Below are 21,090 nucleotides of genomic sequence, written 5' to 3'. Positions count from 1 at the left end.
AAACTGGTTGTTTTTCCTTATCAATTGCTTATCCCTTTCAATAAATACAAGGATTAATACATGATCCAGTTTCCTGCATTCCATAAGCTTATCTTTCTATTTTAAGATCTTATTTTTCGCATGTTGTCTCAAGCACACTTTGTACACTTCCTCTGTAGTCCTTGTCTGAGGTTCACCATCCAAGACAGGAACATACAGAACGTATACTTCAAGATGGACTCAGAAAACATGCCTACATAAATTATTCTTCAATAAACAAGTAAATCCTTCAACAATAAATTATTCTTTTTTTCATTGTGGATATTGACTGCTTCCCTTATGGCAGACTTCTGGAAGTGTCAATCCAACCATGTGGCTGACTCGTGTGTTCACCAGCAAAATAGATCCTCTCTTCATTCTGGGCCAATATCTGAGAATAACGGGTAGACTGGTATGGGGTGTACCCGCTGAATGCTCCCCTATAATATGGACCAAGGTTCCATTTTTGCACCACATATTTTCCACAGACTGATTTGAGATAATTTTTAGGTACTTGATGGATTTCCACAAGATCATCCATCACCACATCAACACACTTTTCATCACTGAGAGGTGGCACAAACTTGATGAGTTGTGTGGCTGGTGCTGTAGCTGTGATGAGGACATAATCAGCAACCAGAGATGCAGAGCCAGTCAACCATTTGTAGAAGATTCTCACTTTGTTGTTTGTGCGAAGTATCTTCTCCACAGTGCAATTGAAATGGGCAATTCTAACCATTTCCCGGAAGAAACTTTGAGGAAGTTGATCAAATCCATCAACAATTTCATCAAAACTGAGTTTGAGAGAAGGAAAAAACAAATACAAGTTATTTCTAGGTTATCTCAAAAACGTGTGCCTTGTTCTTATTTCATTCTTTGACAAAGTGACTAAATTAGTAGACCAAAGAAATGCTATGGACATAGTATACTTAGATTTCAGTAAGGCATTTGACAAAGTAGTACATAACCTGCTGCTTAGTAAGCTAGAAAAAGGTGGGATAGACAACATCAGCATCAGATGCAATTCTAGCTGGCTGACAAATGGTACTCAATGGGTATTCCTCAATGGTACTACATCCACATGGAGAGAAGCAAGCAGTGGGGTACCACAAGGCTCCGTCTTAGGCCCAATACTCTTCAATACCTTCATAAATGACTTAGATGAGGGAATAGCTAATACAATCCTACATTGTATAAACAGAGGCATAGAATCAAGGCCATGCAAAGCATCGTACCACTTTATAAAATTCTAGTAAGACCACATCTGGAATACTGCAACCAATTTTGGTTACCATACTATAAAAAAGATGTTGAGACTTTGGAAAAAGTTCAGAGAAGAGCAACTAAAATGATCAAAGGCCTGGAGAAGAAAACATACGAAGAACGGTTGCAGGACTTGGGTTTGGCTAGTGTAAAGAAAAGAAGACACAGGGGTGACATGATAGTAGTATTCCAGTATTTGAGGGGCTGCCACAAAGAAGAGGGTGTCAAATTATTCACCAAAATACCAGAGGGCAGGACAAGAAACAATGGTTAGAAACTGATCAAAGCGAGAAGCAACCTAGAATTAAGGAGAAACTTCCTAACAATGAGGACAATTAACCAGTGGAAATCATGGGCACTCCATCACTGGAGGTTTTTAAGAAGAGACTAGAGCTAGACAGTCACTTGTCTGAAATGGTATAGGTTCTCTTGCTTGAGTGGGGGACTGGAATAGAAGACTTCCAACGTCCCTTCCAGCTCTATTCTATTCTATTCTATTCTATTCTATTCTATTCTATTCTATTCTATTCTATTCTATTCTATTCTATTCTATTCTATTCTATTCTATTCTATTCTATTGCAGTCCAACATCAATTATTTTAGCACATCTACTTGAGATCAAAGATTAGTTAATTTCTTTTTCAGTTCAGTAATATTTTAACTGTCATAGTTGCCAAGAAGATATCAAATATAATTTATAATCTTAAAAAAAAGTTAGAGGAGACAAAATTTAACAATCAAAATAAATAACAAGAAATGCACTAAAAATAATAATAATACAAGAAATAAACTATTTTTAAAAGTAGCCTTTGGTTTTCCCCCCCCCCACACACACACACACCATCTCGTTTACCTGTCATTCGCAAAGATTAAATGATCCATAACAGAAGGAAGGAATGAGTAATGAAATCCACTTTCGTCATTCAGGAAGTCACCAATCATCTCAACAGCTCCTTTGCTCAAATTTCCTTCCTTAATGAGATATTCCTAAAATACAAAGAATATTTGATGGGGAAAATACTGAATTTTGCCATTCATGAATACACAGTAGAATTCTTCTTTGATTGCATGGATCTAATGCTAAGGCAGATGACCTTAGGAAGTTGAAAACTGAAGTTCCTGGAAAAGTGCAGTAGGCAGGTGACATGCCAAGGTTCATCAACATCCAACAACAACTATTCTCGAAAGTGGGCCCCATTCTCACACGATTTTGGGGAACCTTAGAGGTCACGCAAGAGGACTATGCTCCATTTGGAGCCTCTGAAAATCATGTGAGAACGGGACAGGATTTCTCATGGGTTTAGGAGGCTGTGGAAGAGCCTTCATTGAAGACACTTTACAAATGAAGCCTTATGCAACCCAGACAGTGGTGAGATTCAGCCGGTTTGTACCACTTTGGCACAACCGGTAGCTAACCCAAGCCCAGAATGAACTTCTGGAAGCGGCATCCACACAGAGAACCAGTTGTTTGCATATCTGAATCCCATCACTAGACCCAGAGCAATCTCAAGTAGATGGCAGGGTCTACCAACAGAAAGAAAACACCACCCGTGGCAGATCCTGAAAAGTGCACATCACAGGCACAATCCCCAAGAGCTCATGCCTCAAAATAATAAGAAGCTGTATTGCCAATTCCTCTCTCCCCCCTACAACAGCAGGGAGAAAGGAATTAAATTCTCTTTGTACAAAACCAGTTATGTTGTTAATTGTAGGAGAACAACAGGCAGAATGGGTGAGTGGGGTGGGGTGGGGGTGGGTGGAGTTATGTGCATCATCAGCTCAAAGTCATTGGGTTCCCACACGTGGTCCAAATTCATCCCCTTCTGAAAACTCCGCTGACCCTTGACTTGCACCAATGTGATGCTGAGACTTGGCTGACTAGATTCTTGGGAATAATAACAACAACAACAACCACAACAACAACAACAACAACAGTATTGGAAGGGACCTTGCTGAGACTTGGCTGACTAGATTCTTGGGAATAATAATAATAATAATAATAATAATAATAATAATAATAATAACAATAACAACAACAACAACAACAACAACAATATTGGAAGGGAACTTGGAGGACATCTAGGCCAACCCCTTGCTTAGGCAGGAAACCCTATACCAGGGGTAGGCAACCTTGGCTCTTTTATGACTCGTGGACTTCAGTTCCCAGCATTCTTGAACCAGCCATGCTGGCTCAGGAATTCTGGGAGTTGAAGTCCACGAGTCATAAAAGAGCCAAGGTTGCCTAACCCTGCCCTATACCATTTCAGACAAATGGCTGTCCAATCTTTTTAAAAAAACTTCCAACTTCTGGAGGTAAGTCATTCCACTCATTAATTGTTTTAACTGTCAGGAAATTTCTCCTTAGTTCTAGGTTGCTTCTCTCCTTGATTAGTTTCCATCTCTTGCTTCTTGTCCTGCCTTCAGGCGCTTTGGAGAATAGCTTGATTCCCTCTTCTTTGTGGCAGCCCCTGAGATATTGGAACACTGCTATCCTTCACCCCTCGTCTTTCTCTTCATTAAACTAGACCTACCCAATTCAGGTAACTGTTCCTTACATGATTTAGCCTCCAGTCCCCTAATCATCTTAGTTGCTTTTCTCTGTACTCTTTCTAGAGTCTCAATATCTTTTTTACACCTTCTATGCTGCAGTTTAAATAGATGGTCCTGATCCTTTGCACTTGACATTAATATAGGATGATGCATAGTGAGTAAAGGAGGAATGCAGGTGTCATTTTTTTATTTTTTTAGTAAAATCATTGTACAATTCTGACACCTGCAGGTTATTTTTCCCTTTGCTTTTTTCCATTGGTAAATTCAACCAGGCAATTCTCTACCATTTTGACCAGTTCTGACCGTGGTCATAATAAAATGCATATGCGTCTGATGTAAATTTCTCCAAACATATTTTTCTTTTCTTTGGAATTTTGATAAACATGGCTAGGCTTGGCAAATCATTTTCTTCAATCTGTTTTGTACATTGCTTCTTAATAAATCCTCTTTTCTGCAAGTTTTCTCTGATAGATTTTTTTAAAAAAATTGGCAAACTACATTGCAAACTTGAAAAAGCAGGGACATTAGCCAAGTTGCAGTTCATTCATTAGACTGGTTCAAAACTGCATTGTCAGCCAAATGTGACCTTTCCCCTTATCATTAGTGTTGAAAAGCTATAGCAAGCTATTAATATGGTTCACTCCCCTTTAATTTCCCTAGACCGCTGATGGTATTTTTATAATCATATTATTGGAAACAACATAATCATCTGAAGAAGATAGTGAGACCTTTAATTTTGTGAGAAGAATGAATGACACTGTCAGGTTTACCTTTGTGGAAAACGAATCGTATTTTTCCTTCAGAAGGGTACAGTTGTCTGTGACCTGAGCAAGGGAATACATAGAGTTAGTTGCAACTTCCTTCCAGGTGCAACAGTCTTTGTATTTGTCTTGAATTAAGTTGGTCTCCCCATATAAATGAAACAAAAAATAAATAAATCTCCTGTTTTGCTTGTGTGTAATTTGTATCAACTGCTTGAATGTTCTCCTTTGCTCATTAAGTGGGCCTGCTCCAGTGGTGGGATTCAAATAAGTGAGCAACATGTTCTCTGTGTGGATGCCACTTCTGGAAGTCCATTCTGGGCCTGGGCAACAAAAAATTAGCTACCGGTTCTGCCGAAGTGATGCAAACTGGCTTAATCCTACCACTGGCCTGGTCCCATCTCTATAAATATTGGTGGGGTTCTGTATTTATAGAGAGATGGCGGCTCCGATCATGCCATGCCTCTGGAAGTCCATTCTGGGCCTGATCAGAAGGTCGGCAGTTTGGCGGGTCGAATCCCGAGTGCCGCGTAGCAGAGTGAGCGCCTGTTACTCGTCCCAGCTTCTGCCCACCTAGCAGTTCGAAAGCACGTAAAAATGCAAGTAGAAAAATAGGGACCACTACGGTGGGAAGGTAACAGCGTTCCGTGCGCCTTTGGCATCTAGTCATGCCGGCCACATGACCACGGAGATGTCCTCGGACAAGCGCTGGCTCTTCGGCTATGAAACGGAGATGAGCACCGGCCCCTAGAGTCGGAAACGACTAGCACGCATGTGCGGGGGAACCTTTACCTTTACCTATATATATATATATATTGTTAGCAATTTAAAATTTACACAAATATGAGCTGTCACCAGTGTGACTACTGCCTGTCGATGGCCTTCAGGTTAGGCTGACACAGGAAATAAAGATTTGTCCCATTTTTGGGGCCTAGCAAGGTAATCTAAAAATAGTTAACAAGCATTATATATATATATATATTCTAAAATACTTAACAAACACTAATATATATATATATATTAGTGTTTGTTAAGTATTTTAGAATACTTTGCTAGGCCCCAAACATGGGACAAATCTTATTTCCTGTTTCAGTCTAACCCAAGGCCATCCACAGGCTGTAGTCACGACAGCTCATATTTGTGTAAATTTTTTTTGGATTGCTAACAATCCCTTTAATTCTTTGTTAGCAATCCAAAAAATTTACACACACAATGTGTGTGTGTGTGTGTGTGTTTTTGTAGATTTTTGTAGATTTTAGGTCTTGGTGTATTCGGGTCTTTTCCCATGTAAGATTGAGGGTGTCTTCTTAGCATTTGAATGAATCTTCCTTTCTTTTTTTTCTTTTTCTTTCTTTTTATATGTAATATTGTTTGCAGTTATCTTATATGAGTTAGTGGGCGATAGATTTAAGAGTTTATTGTTGTTAGCATATGGATGTTTATGATTGTTTTCTGTTTTTATACCTTGTACTTAGCTCTGGGAAGTCGGGGGAGGGGAGAGGGGGGAGGGGTAGGGAGGGATAGGTAGGGGAGGGGGAGGGGGGATTGTTAAAGATAAAATGTATTTTAAAACTTTTCAATAAAAAAAAAGATTGAGGGTTTCGTGCTTGTGCAAGCAAAGCGTGAACGGAGCTGCCGTCTCTCTGTAAATATTGGTGGGGTTGTGTGTGGTGCTGGCTTTGTTGCTGTAAGCAGGTTGGCTGGCTGTGTTGTTACATCCTGATTGGATGATACACAAAGAAGGAATACCACTCAGACCCATAGGCAGCTCCATACGCTGACTACTAGACCTACTAGACCAAACCAACAGGGACCTACTCACTCTTCACCGCAAACTCAGCAACAAAATCCACCCAGCACTCTGGGACAAATCCAAACAACTAGCCCTCTGGAGAGCCAAAACAGAAACCTCCCACAAGACAGACACAAACACCAACAAACTCAACGGACTAGAAAAATGCCAGGAGCCCAACCCCCCTCCACAGCAACTCATGAAACAAACAGTATGTAACATATCAGACAGGACACTCACCATAGCAGAAACCAATGTCCTTTCCAAAGGATTCAACGTTGCAGTCGCCCCCAAACGCATCCCCACTGAAAACATCATATGCGAAGTTGAAGCCACAATGGACAAAGATACAAACAGATAGAAGGAGCACCCATGGGATCACCTCTCTCACTCGCAAACCTATACATGGAACACTTTGAAACCAACGCCTTAGACAAGTCTGAACACAAACACAAACTCTGGCTTAGATATGTAGATGACACTTTTGTAATTTTGGCCACATGGGAAAGAAAAACTGGAGAACTTCCTCACACATCTCAACAGCCTACACCCCAAAATACAATTTACTATGGAAATAGAAGCTAACAACCAACTCCCCTTTCTGGACGTCCTAATCTACAAAAAACCCAATGGTTCCCTAGGACACACCATCTCCCAGGGAAAAAAACACACCAACCGCTACTTAAACGCACAATCCCACCACCACCCGGCACAGATCAACTCCGTAGCCAAGACTCTCATCTCCAGAACCAAACGCCTAGCCGACAAAGACCACATGAAAACCGAATTACACACTCACACAAACGTATTAATTTCCAACGGATTCCAAAGAAACACAATTACCAACCTAATCCAAAGGGAGACACCCCCCAAGAACCAAGACACAGAACAGGACAATGGCATCGCCCTCCTCCCTTACATTAAAGGCGCCACAGATAAAATCAGCCAAATTCTCCACAAACACAATATCAAGACAGCCTTCGGCACCGTGAGTATGCTGAGTATGGGAGTGAGTATGGATATGGTTTCTTATAAGGAATTACTTAGATTGCAAGGGAATGATTGGCAACTTAAATCATTAGATGAGTTAAGACAAGAAAACATAAGTTACTCTTGGTTTCAATATACCCAATTGAAAGTTAGGTGGAAGTCAGATCAAAAGGTTGGCATCACAATTATAGATCAAAATTTAGTAAAACAAATTAGAGTTTTAAATAGTGCACATATAAAGAGGATATATAATGCTTTAATTGAATTGGATTTGGAAACGGAATTGGTTAAAGACTGTATGATAAAGTGGGCACAAAATATTCAGGAACCAATTTCGTTGAACACCTGGGATATAATTTGGGTCAGAAATGTTAAATTTACTCAGGCTCAAAACTTAAGAGAAAATTTTTATAAAATGTTTTATAGATGGCATCTGGATCCCAAGAAGTTGTCCAACATGTATCCTAATTTACAGTCTAAATGTTGGAGATGTGGTAGATTAGAAGCTACCTATTTTCACATGTGGTGGACTTGTAGAAATATATAAGCTTTTTGGATCAAAATTTGGTGGAACATTCAAAAGATTTTTAAGAGAAAGATAAAGTTTTCTCCACAATTGTTTTTATTGGGTATTGTTGTAGATTGTGATGTTAAAGAAACTAATTTGATGTTGAATATGATAACAGCAGCACGGTTACTGGCGGGACAATATTGGAAGAAGGATAGTTTGCCTACTATAGAAGAATGGTTTCCATTCTTGCAGAAATGTCTAAGATTTCTGCTTATTTGAAAGATCATTCACAGGAAAGATATATTTCAGTTTGGAGGAGATGGATAGATTATATTCAGAACAAATATGGGACTAAAAAGTTTCATTTAGCTTATGAGTAGATTTTAGTGGGATATTGTTATTGGTACTTTGTAGTTATATTAAAGGAGAGCACATTATGAATTTGGTTAATTGTATATTATGCATAATTTTTATTTAGAATATGATTATTATAACTATAATCCTGTATTTAGCTCTGGTAAGTGGGGGGGAAGTGGGCGGGTTTGGGGTGGGGGGATTTGGGGATATATTGTAAAACTTTGTTTTTGTAAAACTCTTTAATTAAAAAAAAGACAGCCTTCGGCACCGACCAAAAAATAGCCAACATCTTAAGAAACCCCAAAGACAAGATCCAGCTTGAAAACCAAGGAGTCTATGAAATGACATGCAAAAATCTGCCCAGCCACATACATTGGACAAACTAATAGGAGAATAAATGCACGCATCACAGAACACAAGAACGCAGTCAGAAAAGAAGAAAAAACTTCCTGCCTTTTCCAGCACCTTAAAGCAAGAGGACATGAAATTGACTTTGAAGGAACGAAATTAATCTCGAAAACTGAACACTACAAGAGAATAATTATGGAAGCCATCGAAATAGAGGAACACCCCCGCAACATGAATAAACGTGATGATACCACCCACCTACCAGACATCTGGAAACTAGCCCTGGTCAACAAACGACTCCCAACCACGAAAACCGTCACAGGACCCACAACAACACAGGACACCACCACCAATCATCCTCACCAGACTCAAACCCAAACCCAACCCATAGACAAAATGCAACCACCATCCAGAAGCCAAACCACGGCGGCATCTCCAGCTGTTGCACACACACACAACCCCTACACAAAGCAAACTGACACACGCCATGAACACAAGGCCAGACCGCAAACTGGAAGCCAAACCAAAGCCCGGGATGTTACACCACAGCCTTCTGCTCAGGACATTACATCACAGAACTCAGGAGCTTACAATGCTAAAGCTCGGGATGTCACAACACAGCCAACCACCCAGGATGTTGCAGCCCAGAACAAAGGATATCACTACACTAGAGCTCAGGATGTCACAAATCAGCCCATCACTCAAGTCGTTACAACACTCAAGTCGTTACAACACAAAAGACTAATAGGCACACAGACATCACCTCAGCCACACAGGATGTTACAAAACAACCGACTCAGCTACAAACAATGACTCCATCATCCAATCAGGATGCAACCCAGTGACCTACTCGTGAGCTTCGATGTCATTTCCATCTTCACCCAAGTGCCTATTAAAGAAGCCTTGACAGCTATCCAAAACAAATAGAACCCCCCTAAGCACATCCTAGATCTGACCAAACACTGCCTAACCGACACATACTTCAGCCACAATGAACAAAGATACAAACAGATAGAAGGAGCACCCATGGGATCACCTCTCTCACTCATCATCGCAAACCTATACATGGAACACTTTGAAACCAACGCCTTAGACAAATCTGAACACAAACCCAAACTCTGACTTAGATATGTAGATGACGCTTTCGTAATTTGGCGTGGCTTCTCTCTGCCTCCTTCCGAGGTGCCCCAATGCCTTCCTCTGTTTACTCCTGATTGACTGCCTCCTGCGTCGGGCGTCCTTAAACAGGGCCAGCTGTGGGTCATCTTCACCTATTAAAGAAGCCTTGACAGCTATCCAAAACAAATAGAACCCCCCTAAGCACATCCTAGATCTGACCAAACACTGCCTAACCGACACATACTTCAGCCACAATGAACAAAGATACAAACAGATAGAAGGAGCACCCATGGGATCACCTCTCTCACTCATCATCGCAAACCTATACATGGAACACTTTGAAACCAACGCCTTAGACAAATCTGAACACAAACCCAAACTCTGACTTAGATATGTAGATGACGCTTTCGTAATTTGGCGTGGCTTCTCTCTGCCTCCTTCCGAGGTGCCCCAATGCCTTCCTCTGTTTACTCCTGATTGACTGCCTCCTGCGTCGGGCGTCCTTAAACAGGGCCAGCTGTGGGTCATCTTCATCCATGCTGTCAGGCTCACACAGCTGGATCTGCGTCGTGACCAGGTGGGAGGGGCCTGGCTGAGGGCTCTCATCAGCAAGCTCTCCAACCCCCTCAGCAACCTCTCCAACACCCCCCTCCTCCTCCTCCTCTGAATCGTCCGACCCAACTGCCGAACCCACAGGCTGACCCTGAATCACAACAATCAACTCCATAGCCAAGACCCTCATTTCCAGAACCAAACGCCTAGCCAACAAAGACCACCTGAAAACTCAATTACACACTCTCACAAACGTATTAATTTCCAACGGATTCCAAAGAAACACAATTACCAACCTAATCCAAAGGGAGACACCCCCCAAGAACCAAGACACAGAACAGGACAACATGCAAAATCTGCCCAGCCACATACATTGGACAAACTAATAGGAGAATAAATGCACGCATCGCAGAACACAAGAACGCAGTCAGAAAAGAAGAAAAAACTTCCTGCCTTTCAAGCACCTTAAAGCAACAGGACATGAAATTGACTTTGAAGGAACGAAATTAATCTCGAAAACTGAACACTACAACAAGAGAATAATTATGGAAGCCATCGAAATAAAGAAACACCCCCACAACATGAATAAATGTGATGATACCTCCCGCCTACCAGACACCCTCAATCTTACACGGGAAAAGACCCGAATACGCCAAGACCTACATACCTGTAACCAGGAAAATCTACAAAAACAAATATCTTACCTCTACGGGGAGGAAACCTTCTGGCTGACTAGGACCTACGAGAAACTGGAAGTCCAAAGAGCCACCATCTTATGTGACCTCACATTCCTACGCAACTGCCAAGACAAAAACGTGATCCCCACATGCTTCCAACTAAAATTCCATTCTAAAACCTCAGCTGCTGAAAGGATCCTGAAAAGAACTGAATTAGCCCTAATCAGAAACAAACTCCACAGAAAAGGATTCCTACTAGACCAAACCAACAGGGACCTACTCACTCTTCACCTCAAACTCAGCAACAAAATCCACCCAGCACTCTGGGACAAATCCAAACAACTAGCCCTCTGGAGAGCCGAAACAGAAACCTCCCACAAGACAGACACACACACCAACAAACTCCACAGACTAGAAAAACGCCAGAAGCCCAACCCCCCTCCACAGCAACTCATGAAACAAACAGTATATAACATATCAGACAGGACCCTCACCATAGCAGAAACCAATCTGCTTTCCTAAGGATTCAACTTTGCAGTCGCCCCCAAACGCATCCCCACTGAAAACAGCATATGAGAAGTTGAAGCCTCCCTAACCAAAATCAACCCAGATGAAGCCAGTAAAATCAGACTCGAAGTCACCAACGTCCTCTGCTCCAGCAATCCACCTAGAAGCAACTTACATAACGAAGAACAAAGAGCACTCACCAACCTGAGGAAAGACAACAACATAATCATTCTCCCAGCAGACAAACGAAACGTCACTGTGGTGATGAACACATCTGACTACCAAGCCAAACTGGACAACCTACTCCAAGTCCCCGCTTACAAACCTCTAAACACGGACCCCACCACCTACCTGGAAAAAACCACCAAATCCAAAATAAAAGCCTCTTCTATCAGTGAAGAGATCCAGCAAAGAATCATCCCCAGAGAGAAATCATCCAGATGCCCCAAGCTCTATGGCCTCCCCAAGATACACAAAGAAGGAATACCACTCAGACCCATAGTCAGCTCCATAGGGTCACCTCTACAGAATCTTGCCAAATTCCTTGCCAAACAACTTCAGCCCTACACAAAATCCATCACCTCACACGTACAAAACTCATTCCACTTCATAGAAACAATAAAGAAACAAAACCTGCAACCCAGCGACCTACTCGTGAGCTTTGATGTCATATCCCTCTTCATCCAAGTGCCTATTAAAGAAGCCTTGACAGCTACCCAAAACAAATACAACCCCCCTAAGCACATCCTAGATCGGACCAACCACTGCCTAACCAACACATACTTCAGCCACAATGGACAAAGATACAAACAGATAAAAGGAGCACCCATGGGATCACCTCTCTCACTCGCAAACCTATACATGGAACACTTTGAAACCAACGCCTTAGACAAGTCTGAACACAAACAGAAACTCTGGCTTGGATATGTAGATGACACTTTTGTAATTTGGCCACATGGGAAAGAAAAACTGGACAACTTCCTCACACATCTCAACAGCCTACACCCCAAAATACAATTTACTATGGAAATAGAAGCTAACAACCAACTCCCCTTTCTGGACGTCCTAATCTACAAAAAACCCAATGGTTCCCTAGGACACACCATCTACCAGGGAAAAAAACACACCAACCGCTACTTAAACGCACAATCCCACCACCACCCGGCACAGATCAACTCCGTAGCCAAGACCCTCATCTCCAGAACCAAACGCCTAGCCGACAAAGACCACCTAAAAACCGAATTACACACTCTCACAAACGTATTAATTTCCAACAGATTCCAAAGAAACACAATTACTAACCTAATCCAAATGGAGACACCCCCCAAGAACCAAGACACAGAACAGGACAACGGCATCGCCCTCCTCCCCTATATTAAAGGCACCACAGATAAAATCAGCAAAATTCTCCACAAACACAATACCAAGACAGCCTTCGGCACCGACCAAAAAATATCCAACATCTTAAGAAATCCCAAAGACAAGATCCAGCTTGAAAACCAAGGAGTCAATGAAATAACATGCAAAATCTGTCCAGCCACATACATTGGACAAACTAATAGGAGAATAAATGCACGCATCGCAGAACACAAGAACGCAGTCAGAAAAGAAGAAAAAACTTCCTGCCTTTTCCAGCACCTTAAAGCAACAGGACATGAAATTGACTTTGAAGGAATGAAATTAATCTCGAAAACTGAACACTACAACAAGAGAATAATTATGGAAGCCATCGAAATAGAGGAACACCCCCACAACATGAATAAACGTGATGATACCTCTCGCCTACCAGACATCTGGAAACTAGCCGTAGTCAACAAACGACTCCGAGCCACGAAAACCGTCACTGGACCCACAACAACACAGGACACCACCACCAATCATCCTCACCAGTCTCAAACCCAAACCCAACCCATAGACAAAATGCAACCACCATCCAGAAGCCAAACCACGGCGGCATCTCCAGCTGTTGCACACAGGCACAACCCCCACACAAAGCAAACTGACACACGCCATGAACACAAGGCCAGACCGCAAACTGGAAGCCAAACCAAAGCCCGGGATGTTACACCACAGCCTTCTGCTCAGGACATTACATCACAGAACTCAGGAGGTTACAATGCTAAAGCTCGGGATGTCACAACACAGCCAACCACCCAGGATGTTGCAGCCCAGAACAAAGGATATCACTACACTAGAGCTCAGGATGTCACAAATCAGCCCATCACTCAAGTCGTTACAACACTCAAGTCGTTACAAGACTCAAATTGTTAAAACACTCAAGTCGTTACATTACAAAAGACTAATAGGCACACAGCCATCACCTCAGCCACACAGGATGTTACAAAACAACCGACTCAGCTACAAACAGTAACTCCATCATCCAATTAGGATGCAACCCAGTGACCTACTTGTGAGCTTCGATGTCATATCCCTCTTCACCCAAGTGCCTATTAAAGAAGCCTTGACAGCTATCCAAAACAAATACAACCCCCCTAAGCACATCCTAGATCTGACCAAACACTGCCTAACCGACACATACTTCAGCCACAATGAACAAAGATACAAACAGATAGAAGGAGCACCCATGGGATCACCTCTCTCACTCATCATCGCAAACCTATACATGGAACACTTTGAAACCAACGCCTTAGACAAATCTGAACACAAACCCAAACTCTGACTTAGATATGTAGATGACGCTTTCGTAATTTGGCCACATGGAAAAGAAAAACTGGACAACTTCCTCACACATCTCAACAGCCTACACCCCAAAATACAGTTTACTATGGAAATAGAAGCTAACAACCAACTCCCCTTTCTGGATGTCCTAATCTACAAAAAACCCAATGGTTCCCTAGGACACACCATCTACCGGCTCTGCAGAAAAGGCAGGGACAGCCCGTTTTACAAGAAGGCAAGAGGCTGGAACTAAGCCTGCCAAATTTATGGATACAAAAGCAAACAGAACAAGACACGAACCATGAAATAGGAGCTATTCAAGCGGTTGCCTTCAGCAAACCAGCCCTCACACGCATTCCCCTTTTATACAGTTCAGGGCGTGGCTTCCCTCTGCTTCCTTCCGAGGTGCCCCAATGCCTTCCTCTGTTTACTCCTGATTGACTGCCTCCTGGGCAGGGCCAGCTGTGGGTCATCTTCATCCATGCTGTCAGGCTCACACAGCTGGGTCTGCGTTGTGACCAGGTTGGAGGGGCCTGGCTGAGGGCTCTCATCAGCAAGCTCTCCAACCCCCTGAGCAACCTCTCCAACACCCCCTCCTCCTCCTCCTCTGAATCGTCCGACCCAACTGCCGAACCCACAGGCTGACCCTGAATCACAACAATCAACTCCGTAGCCATGACCCTCATTTCCAGAACCAAACACCTAGCCAACAAAGACCACCTGAAAAATGAATTACACACTATCACAAACGTATTAATTTCCAACGGATTCCAAAGAAACACAATTACCAACCTAATCCAAAGGGAGACACCCCCCAAGAACCAAGACACAGAACAGGACAACGGTATCGCCCTCCTCCCCTACATTAAAGGCGCCACAGATAAAATCAGCAAAATTCTCCACAAACACAATATCAAGACAGCCTTCGGCACCGTGAGTATGGTGAGTGTGGGAGTGAGTATCGATATGGTTTCTTATAAGGAATTACTTAGATTGCAAGGGAATGATTGGCAACTTAAATCATTAGATGAGTTAAGACAAGAAAACATAAGTTACTCTTGGTTTCAATATACCCAATTGAAAGTTAGGTGGAAGTCAGATCAAAAGGTTGGCATCACAATTATAGATCAAAATTTAGTAAAACAAATTAGAGATTTAAATAGTGCACATATAAAGAGGATATATAATGCTTTAATTGAATTGGATTTGGAAACGGAATTGGTTAAAGACTGTATGATAAAGTGGGCACAAAATATTCAGGAACCAATTTCGTTGGACACCTGGGAGATAATTTGGGTCAGAAATGTTAAATTTACTCAGGCTCAAAACTTAAGAGAAAATTTTTATAAAATGTTTTATAGATGGCATCTGGATCCCAAGAAGTTGTCCAACATGTATCCTAATTTACAGTCTAAATGTTGGAGATGTGGTAGTTTAGAAGCTACCTATTTTCACACGTGGTAGAGGACAGGAAGGCCTGGAGGAACATTGTCCATAGGGTCGTGATGGGTCGGACATGACTTCGCAACTAACAACAACAACAACAATTTTCACATGTGGTGGACTTGTAGAAATATAAAAACTTTTTGGATCAAAATTTGGTGGAACATTCAAAAGATTTTTAAGAGAAAGATAAAGTTTTCTCCACAATTGTTTTTATTGGGTATTGTTGTAGATTGTGATGTTAAAGAAACTAATTTGATATTGAATATGATAACAGCAGCACGGTTACTGGCGGGACAATATTGGAAGAAGGATATTTTGCCTACTATAGAAGAATAGGTGTTTAAAGTTTCCAATCTTGCAGAAATGTCTAAGATTTCTGCTTATTTGAAAGATCATTCACAGGAAAGATATATTTCAGTTTGGAGGAGATGGATAGATTATATTCAGAACAAATATGGGACTAAAAAATTTCATTTAGCTTATGAGTAGATTTTAGTGGGATATTGTTATTGGTACTTTGTAGTTATATTAAAGGAGAGCACATTATGAATTTGGTTAATTGTATATTATGCATAATTTTTATTTAGAATATGATTATTATAACTATAATCCTGTATTTAGCTCTGGGAAGTGGGCGGGTTTGGGGTGGGGGTTTTTGGGGATATATTGTAAAACTTTGTTTTTGTAAAACTCTTTAATAATAATTAAAAAAAGACAGCCTTCGGCACCGACCAAAAAATATCCAACATCTTAAGAAACCCCAAAGACAAGATCCAGCTTGAAAACCAAGGAGTCTATGAAATAACATGCAAAATCTGCCCAGCCACATACATTGGACAAACTAATAGGAGAATAAATGCACGCATCACAGAACACAAGAACGCAGTCAGAAAAGAAGAAAAAACTTCCTGCCTTTTCCAGCACCTTAAAGCAACAGGACATGAAATTGACTTTGAAGGAACGAAATTAATCTCGAAAACTGAACACTACAACAAGAGAATAATTATGGAAGCCATCGAAATAGAGGAACACCCCCACAACATGAATAAACGTGATGATACCTCTCGCCTACCAGACATCTGGAAACTAGCCCTAGTCAACAAACGACTCCCAGCCACGAAAACCGTCACAGGACCCACAACAACACAGGACACCACCACCAATCATCCTCACCAGACTCAAACCCAAACCCAACCCATAGACGAAATGCAACCACCATCCAGAAGCCAAACCACGGCGGCATCTCCAGCTTTGCACACACACACACAACCCCTACACAAAGCAAACTGACACACGCCATGAACACAAGGCCAGACCGCAAACTGGAAGCCAAACCAAAGCCTGGGATGTTACACCACAGCCTTCTGCTCAGGACATTACATCACAGAACTCAGGAGGTTACAATGCTAAAGCTCGGGATGTCACAACACAGCCAACCACCCAGGATGTTGCAGCCCAGAACAAAGGATATCACTACACTAGAGCTCAGGATGTCACCAATCAGTCCATAACTCAAGTCGTTACAACACTCAAGTCGTTACAACACTCAAATCGTTACAACACTCAAGTCGTTACAATACAAAAGACTAATAGGCACACATCCATCACCTCAGCCACACAGGATGTTACAAAACAACCGACTCAGCTGCAAACAATAACTCCATCATCCAATCCGGATGTAACAACACAGCCAACCAACATATACACATACACATACACACACATACATACACATATAATTATCTTTTTTGTATATGGTATGCATGTGAATCTTGCTTATTTTACTGTGTAATATGATGATCAAGTAATCCATTTAGTTCTTCTGTTAGAGGCATGGCTTTATACATTAAACATGAGATATGGATAAGGATTCCATACATAAATGTCAATCAAACTTAGCTGGAGGAACCTAGTTGTAAACTTTGGACCTATGTTCTAACTCATTGTATATATTTTTTCTTATATTAAAGTACTTTAGTTTATGAAAAAATCAGGAGCACTGGAACCTATCAAAATCTTTCTTGGTATATATAATAAAGTGCCTGAATATATGGCATTTTCAATTTTATGCATTGCATTTAATATAGATGGATTTTTGTATAAGTGCACTTTGATAAAATTGTATCTATTTATCTCTTTAATTAGTTATTTAATATGCAAAGTGATTCTAGATGGCTTAAAATTAAGATCATAATATAAAACTATTAAAACTAAAAAATCCTTAAACTATTAAAATTATGAAAACTAGACTGAATTGTGTGACTGTTATTTAATGTGCACTTTTCTGTATTTTATGTCATTTGGATTTAACATATTTTGTATGTGATATAAAGTGCTTTATGCACATTATTTCAGTAAGTATTATAACAGCCTTTCCCATCCCTGATATTATTCTACAACTCTCATAATACCAACTAGAACTATACTAGTACATTAGATTTCTCTGCTTGTACATCCAGTCTACTTCTTAAAACTACCTTGTTCAGCGTCTCCTCAAACAGCTGGTTTGCAGACTTTCTCCACTCATTGGGGTTAAGTTGATATCCAAAGATTTCATTATTGTCAAGTGCCATTTTTTGTCTGACATTTTGAATTAAATACCAGGCATTCTTATCAGTCTGATTGAATGGGTGTAGACGAAGTTTAAACTTGTCAATGTATTCACGTACAATTCTGTGAAGGGAAAAAAAATCCAGATTTATTTGCGAGCTTATTTCTTTATCACAGCAAGCAAAAAATACAAATTTATCAGATTAAGAGTTGTTCTACTCTGGCCTTGTCTGGTTCTCAATAACCACCAAGGACAATTGTCTGTCCCTACCATAGTTCTCCTGGAATTGCACCTTAGAGACACTGCCCATGATCCAGGAAATAGCTTGTAATCCTGATGACTACTTGCTTTGATAGCAAGGCAGGACTGCATAACCCCCACTGTAAAATTATATTTTAAAAAAAGTTTCACACCTCAGTTTTTCATCACAGAAACAATCTTTATAGGAGACTATGTATCTATCCATAATTTAATAGAGAAGTTTGCAGTAATAGCACAGTTTCCAAAATGACACAGTTCTAGTCCTACTCTCTGGAACTCTCCACCACCATCCAAAATTTAGCTGATCTTGACACAGCAGGCATTTCCGAAAGCTTTAAAAATGTGCCATTTCCCCAGGTTTAGGGAATGAATGCCCTTGAAATTGGCTACAGCTACCACTATGTAGAGATTTATTATGGCTATTGTTATCAGGTGTCTTTCAATGAGTTTTACTTTTATATGGACCACCCAGAAATGATGTGGCAAGATGTACTAGTCTAGTGCAAGCTTTCTGGATAGTTTTCAGAGTCAAGTCCTTATCAACACAACTGTTGTCCTCTTCCAGTAAGCATCTTAACAGTTATCAACTTTCTAACAATATGCCTAGCCTTTCAGGTAGGCGACAAATTATTAAATGTGAATGAGTTTGCCTCTTACATCAGATGATGGATGGAGAAAGACCTTTCAATCAATCTTACCTGTGTTTTGTGGGCAATCGCATTGGCCCCACATCTACATACCAGCCTCCTTCTCGGTGCGTCTTTATGCGTCCTCCCACACGGTTACTGGCTTCCAAGATCACAACCTAGGAGAAAAGAGTGCTGATGGGGAATGAGTGAGTTTCAAGGTTCTGGTAATGGTTTTTAAGTCCCTACATGGCATGGGTCCGGAGTACCTCAGGGACCACCTGCTGCCGGCGTCAACTTCCCTCCGCCCTGTGCGTTCCCACAGAGAGGGCCTCCTCAAGGGTGCCTCCAGTCAGAGAATGTCGGCTGGTGGCCCAAAGGGGGAGGGCCTTCTCTGTGGGCGCTCCGGCTTTATGGAACCAGCTGCCGGTCGAGCTTTGGATGGCACCGGACCTTCGCTCCTTCTGACGCGGTCTGAAGGCCCATTTATTTGAACAAGCTGGCCTGGCCTGATGGGGGATGTTAGGTTTTTTAATGGGGTTTTTTATATTGTTATTGTCTTTATCTGGGCTATTATTTAATCCTTTTTAATTTTTGTATTCTCTATTTATATGTGCCCTGTTCACCGCCCTGAGTCCTTCGGGAGAAGGGCGGTATATAAATATAATTAATTAAATAAATAAATAAATAATGGATTGTTCTAATTTCTCTCTCTTCTCATAAGGGTTTGGTGATCTGTACTTAGGTGTGCCTCCTCCAAATTTCCCTTCGATTTCACATGAACATTGATTTACCTTTACAAACCCTGCATCCCACATCCTTATTGCCTGGCTGGAGCTACAGTATATTCTCTGTTGGCTATTAATATATTACAGCAATTATTATAAACTTTGGTCCTTTTATTCCTCCTCCTCCTTCTCCTCTTCCTCCTCTTCCTCCTCCTCCTCTCTTCTCTCAAAGCCTGCTTGGACGAGTCCCTACAGTTTTATTTTCAGGAGTGACTTGCCATTGCCTCTTTCCTGGGTCTGAGAAAGAGTGACTGGCCCAGGGTCATCCAGCTGGCTTTGAGCCTAAGGCAGGACAAGAACTCACAGTCTCCTGTTGCCTTAATGTCTCCTGTTGCCTTAATATCTATGCTATATTGGCTCTTCTAGGAGGCCATCAATTAAATAAAAAATTCAAATAGTTGAAGTAAATATTCACAAACAAATAATAATTTTTAGTCTTTATGTTATTCGTCAAATATAGAGGTAGTCCTCAGCTTACAACCACGATGGGGACCAGAATTTCCATTGCTGAGCAACGCAGTTGTTAAAGGAGGTGGGCCCAATTTTACTACCGGTATTATTATTTTTTTGCCATGGTTGTTTGTTTGTTTGTTTGTTTCTTTCGATTTATATACCACCCTTTTCCCGAGGGATTCAGGGCGGTTTACAGGGCAAATTAAAACAGTGCAATGTACAAATTAAAATAAAATTTAATTAATAGCCCCAAAAGAGTTTAAAATTTTAAATTTGAAACCCCTCAGTCCAGGGGTTAAGCGAATCACTGCAGATGTCAAGTAAGTCACATGGTTCTTAAGCGAATTCAGCTTCCCCCATTGACCTTGCTTAGAATAATCTAAGCCCAATTAATTCAGTTTCTGTAACATTTAATTTTTATGGCTGCTCTTCTTCAGTAAGCAGCACTGAGTAGTGTACATAGTTAAAGCCAATAATACAAAACAAAATATTAAAAACTAAGGAAGCCCAACAAGAATAAAGTAAAAATGTGGAAGTCTTGCTATGTTACTTTGTTCTGTTCTTCAACTCCCATGCTATTCTAATATTTCTTCTTTTATGCCTTCGGATCATAAATGCTAGTTGCCAACTATTTTATGTGGTCAAATACTTCAGAGGTTGACTGGGAAATATATGATTCATGATCTAACAAGCTTGCTTTTTAAATTAATTGAGGGGCAAAAATATGGTGATTATTTGAGTATGAAAATAGAATTGAACTATTGTATTGCTATGTTTCTCAAGAGGCTATTTTCTTTCAGCTGGGGTACATTTATGCAAGTTTATGACTGTTTTATATAGA

At 41.0% G+C, this 21,090-nt stretch overlaps 1 protein-coding gene across 1 annotated transcript; it reads right to left on the bottom strand.

Annotated features, from left to right (window-relative positions):
• Positions 1–316: 316 nt before the first annotated feature.
• LOC310633361 (L-amino-acid oxidase-like) lies at positions 317–19,826 on the bottom strand (the record flags this gene model as incomplete). The annotated part of the gene is made up of 6 exons (XM_083351063.1): positions 317–812; positions 2,135–2,268; positions 4,602–4,655; positions 18,048–18,243; positions 19,081–19,187; positions 19,803–19,826. 6 exons carry the CDS (start codon positions 19,824–19,826, stop codon positions 317–319), a joined length of 1,011 nt encoding a protein of 336 aa, XP_083207189.1.
• Positions 19,827–21,090: the final 1,264 nt, after the last annotated feature.

Source organism: Vipera ursinii, assembly GCF_947247035.1.
Source record: "Vipera ursinii genome assembly, chromosome: 2".
In the NCBI taxonomy this organism is placed as follows: Eukaryota; Metazoa; Chordata; class Lepidosauria; order Squamata; family Viperidae; genus Vipera; species Vipera ursinii.
This window is presented reverse-complemented; position numbering and strand designations above follow the sequence as displayed.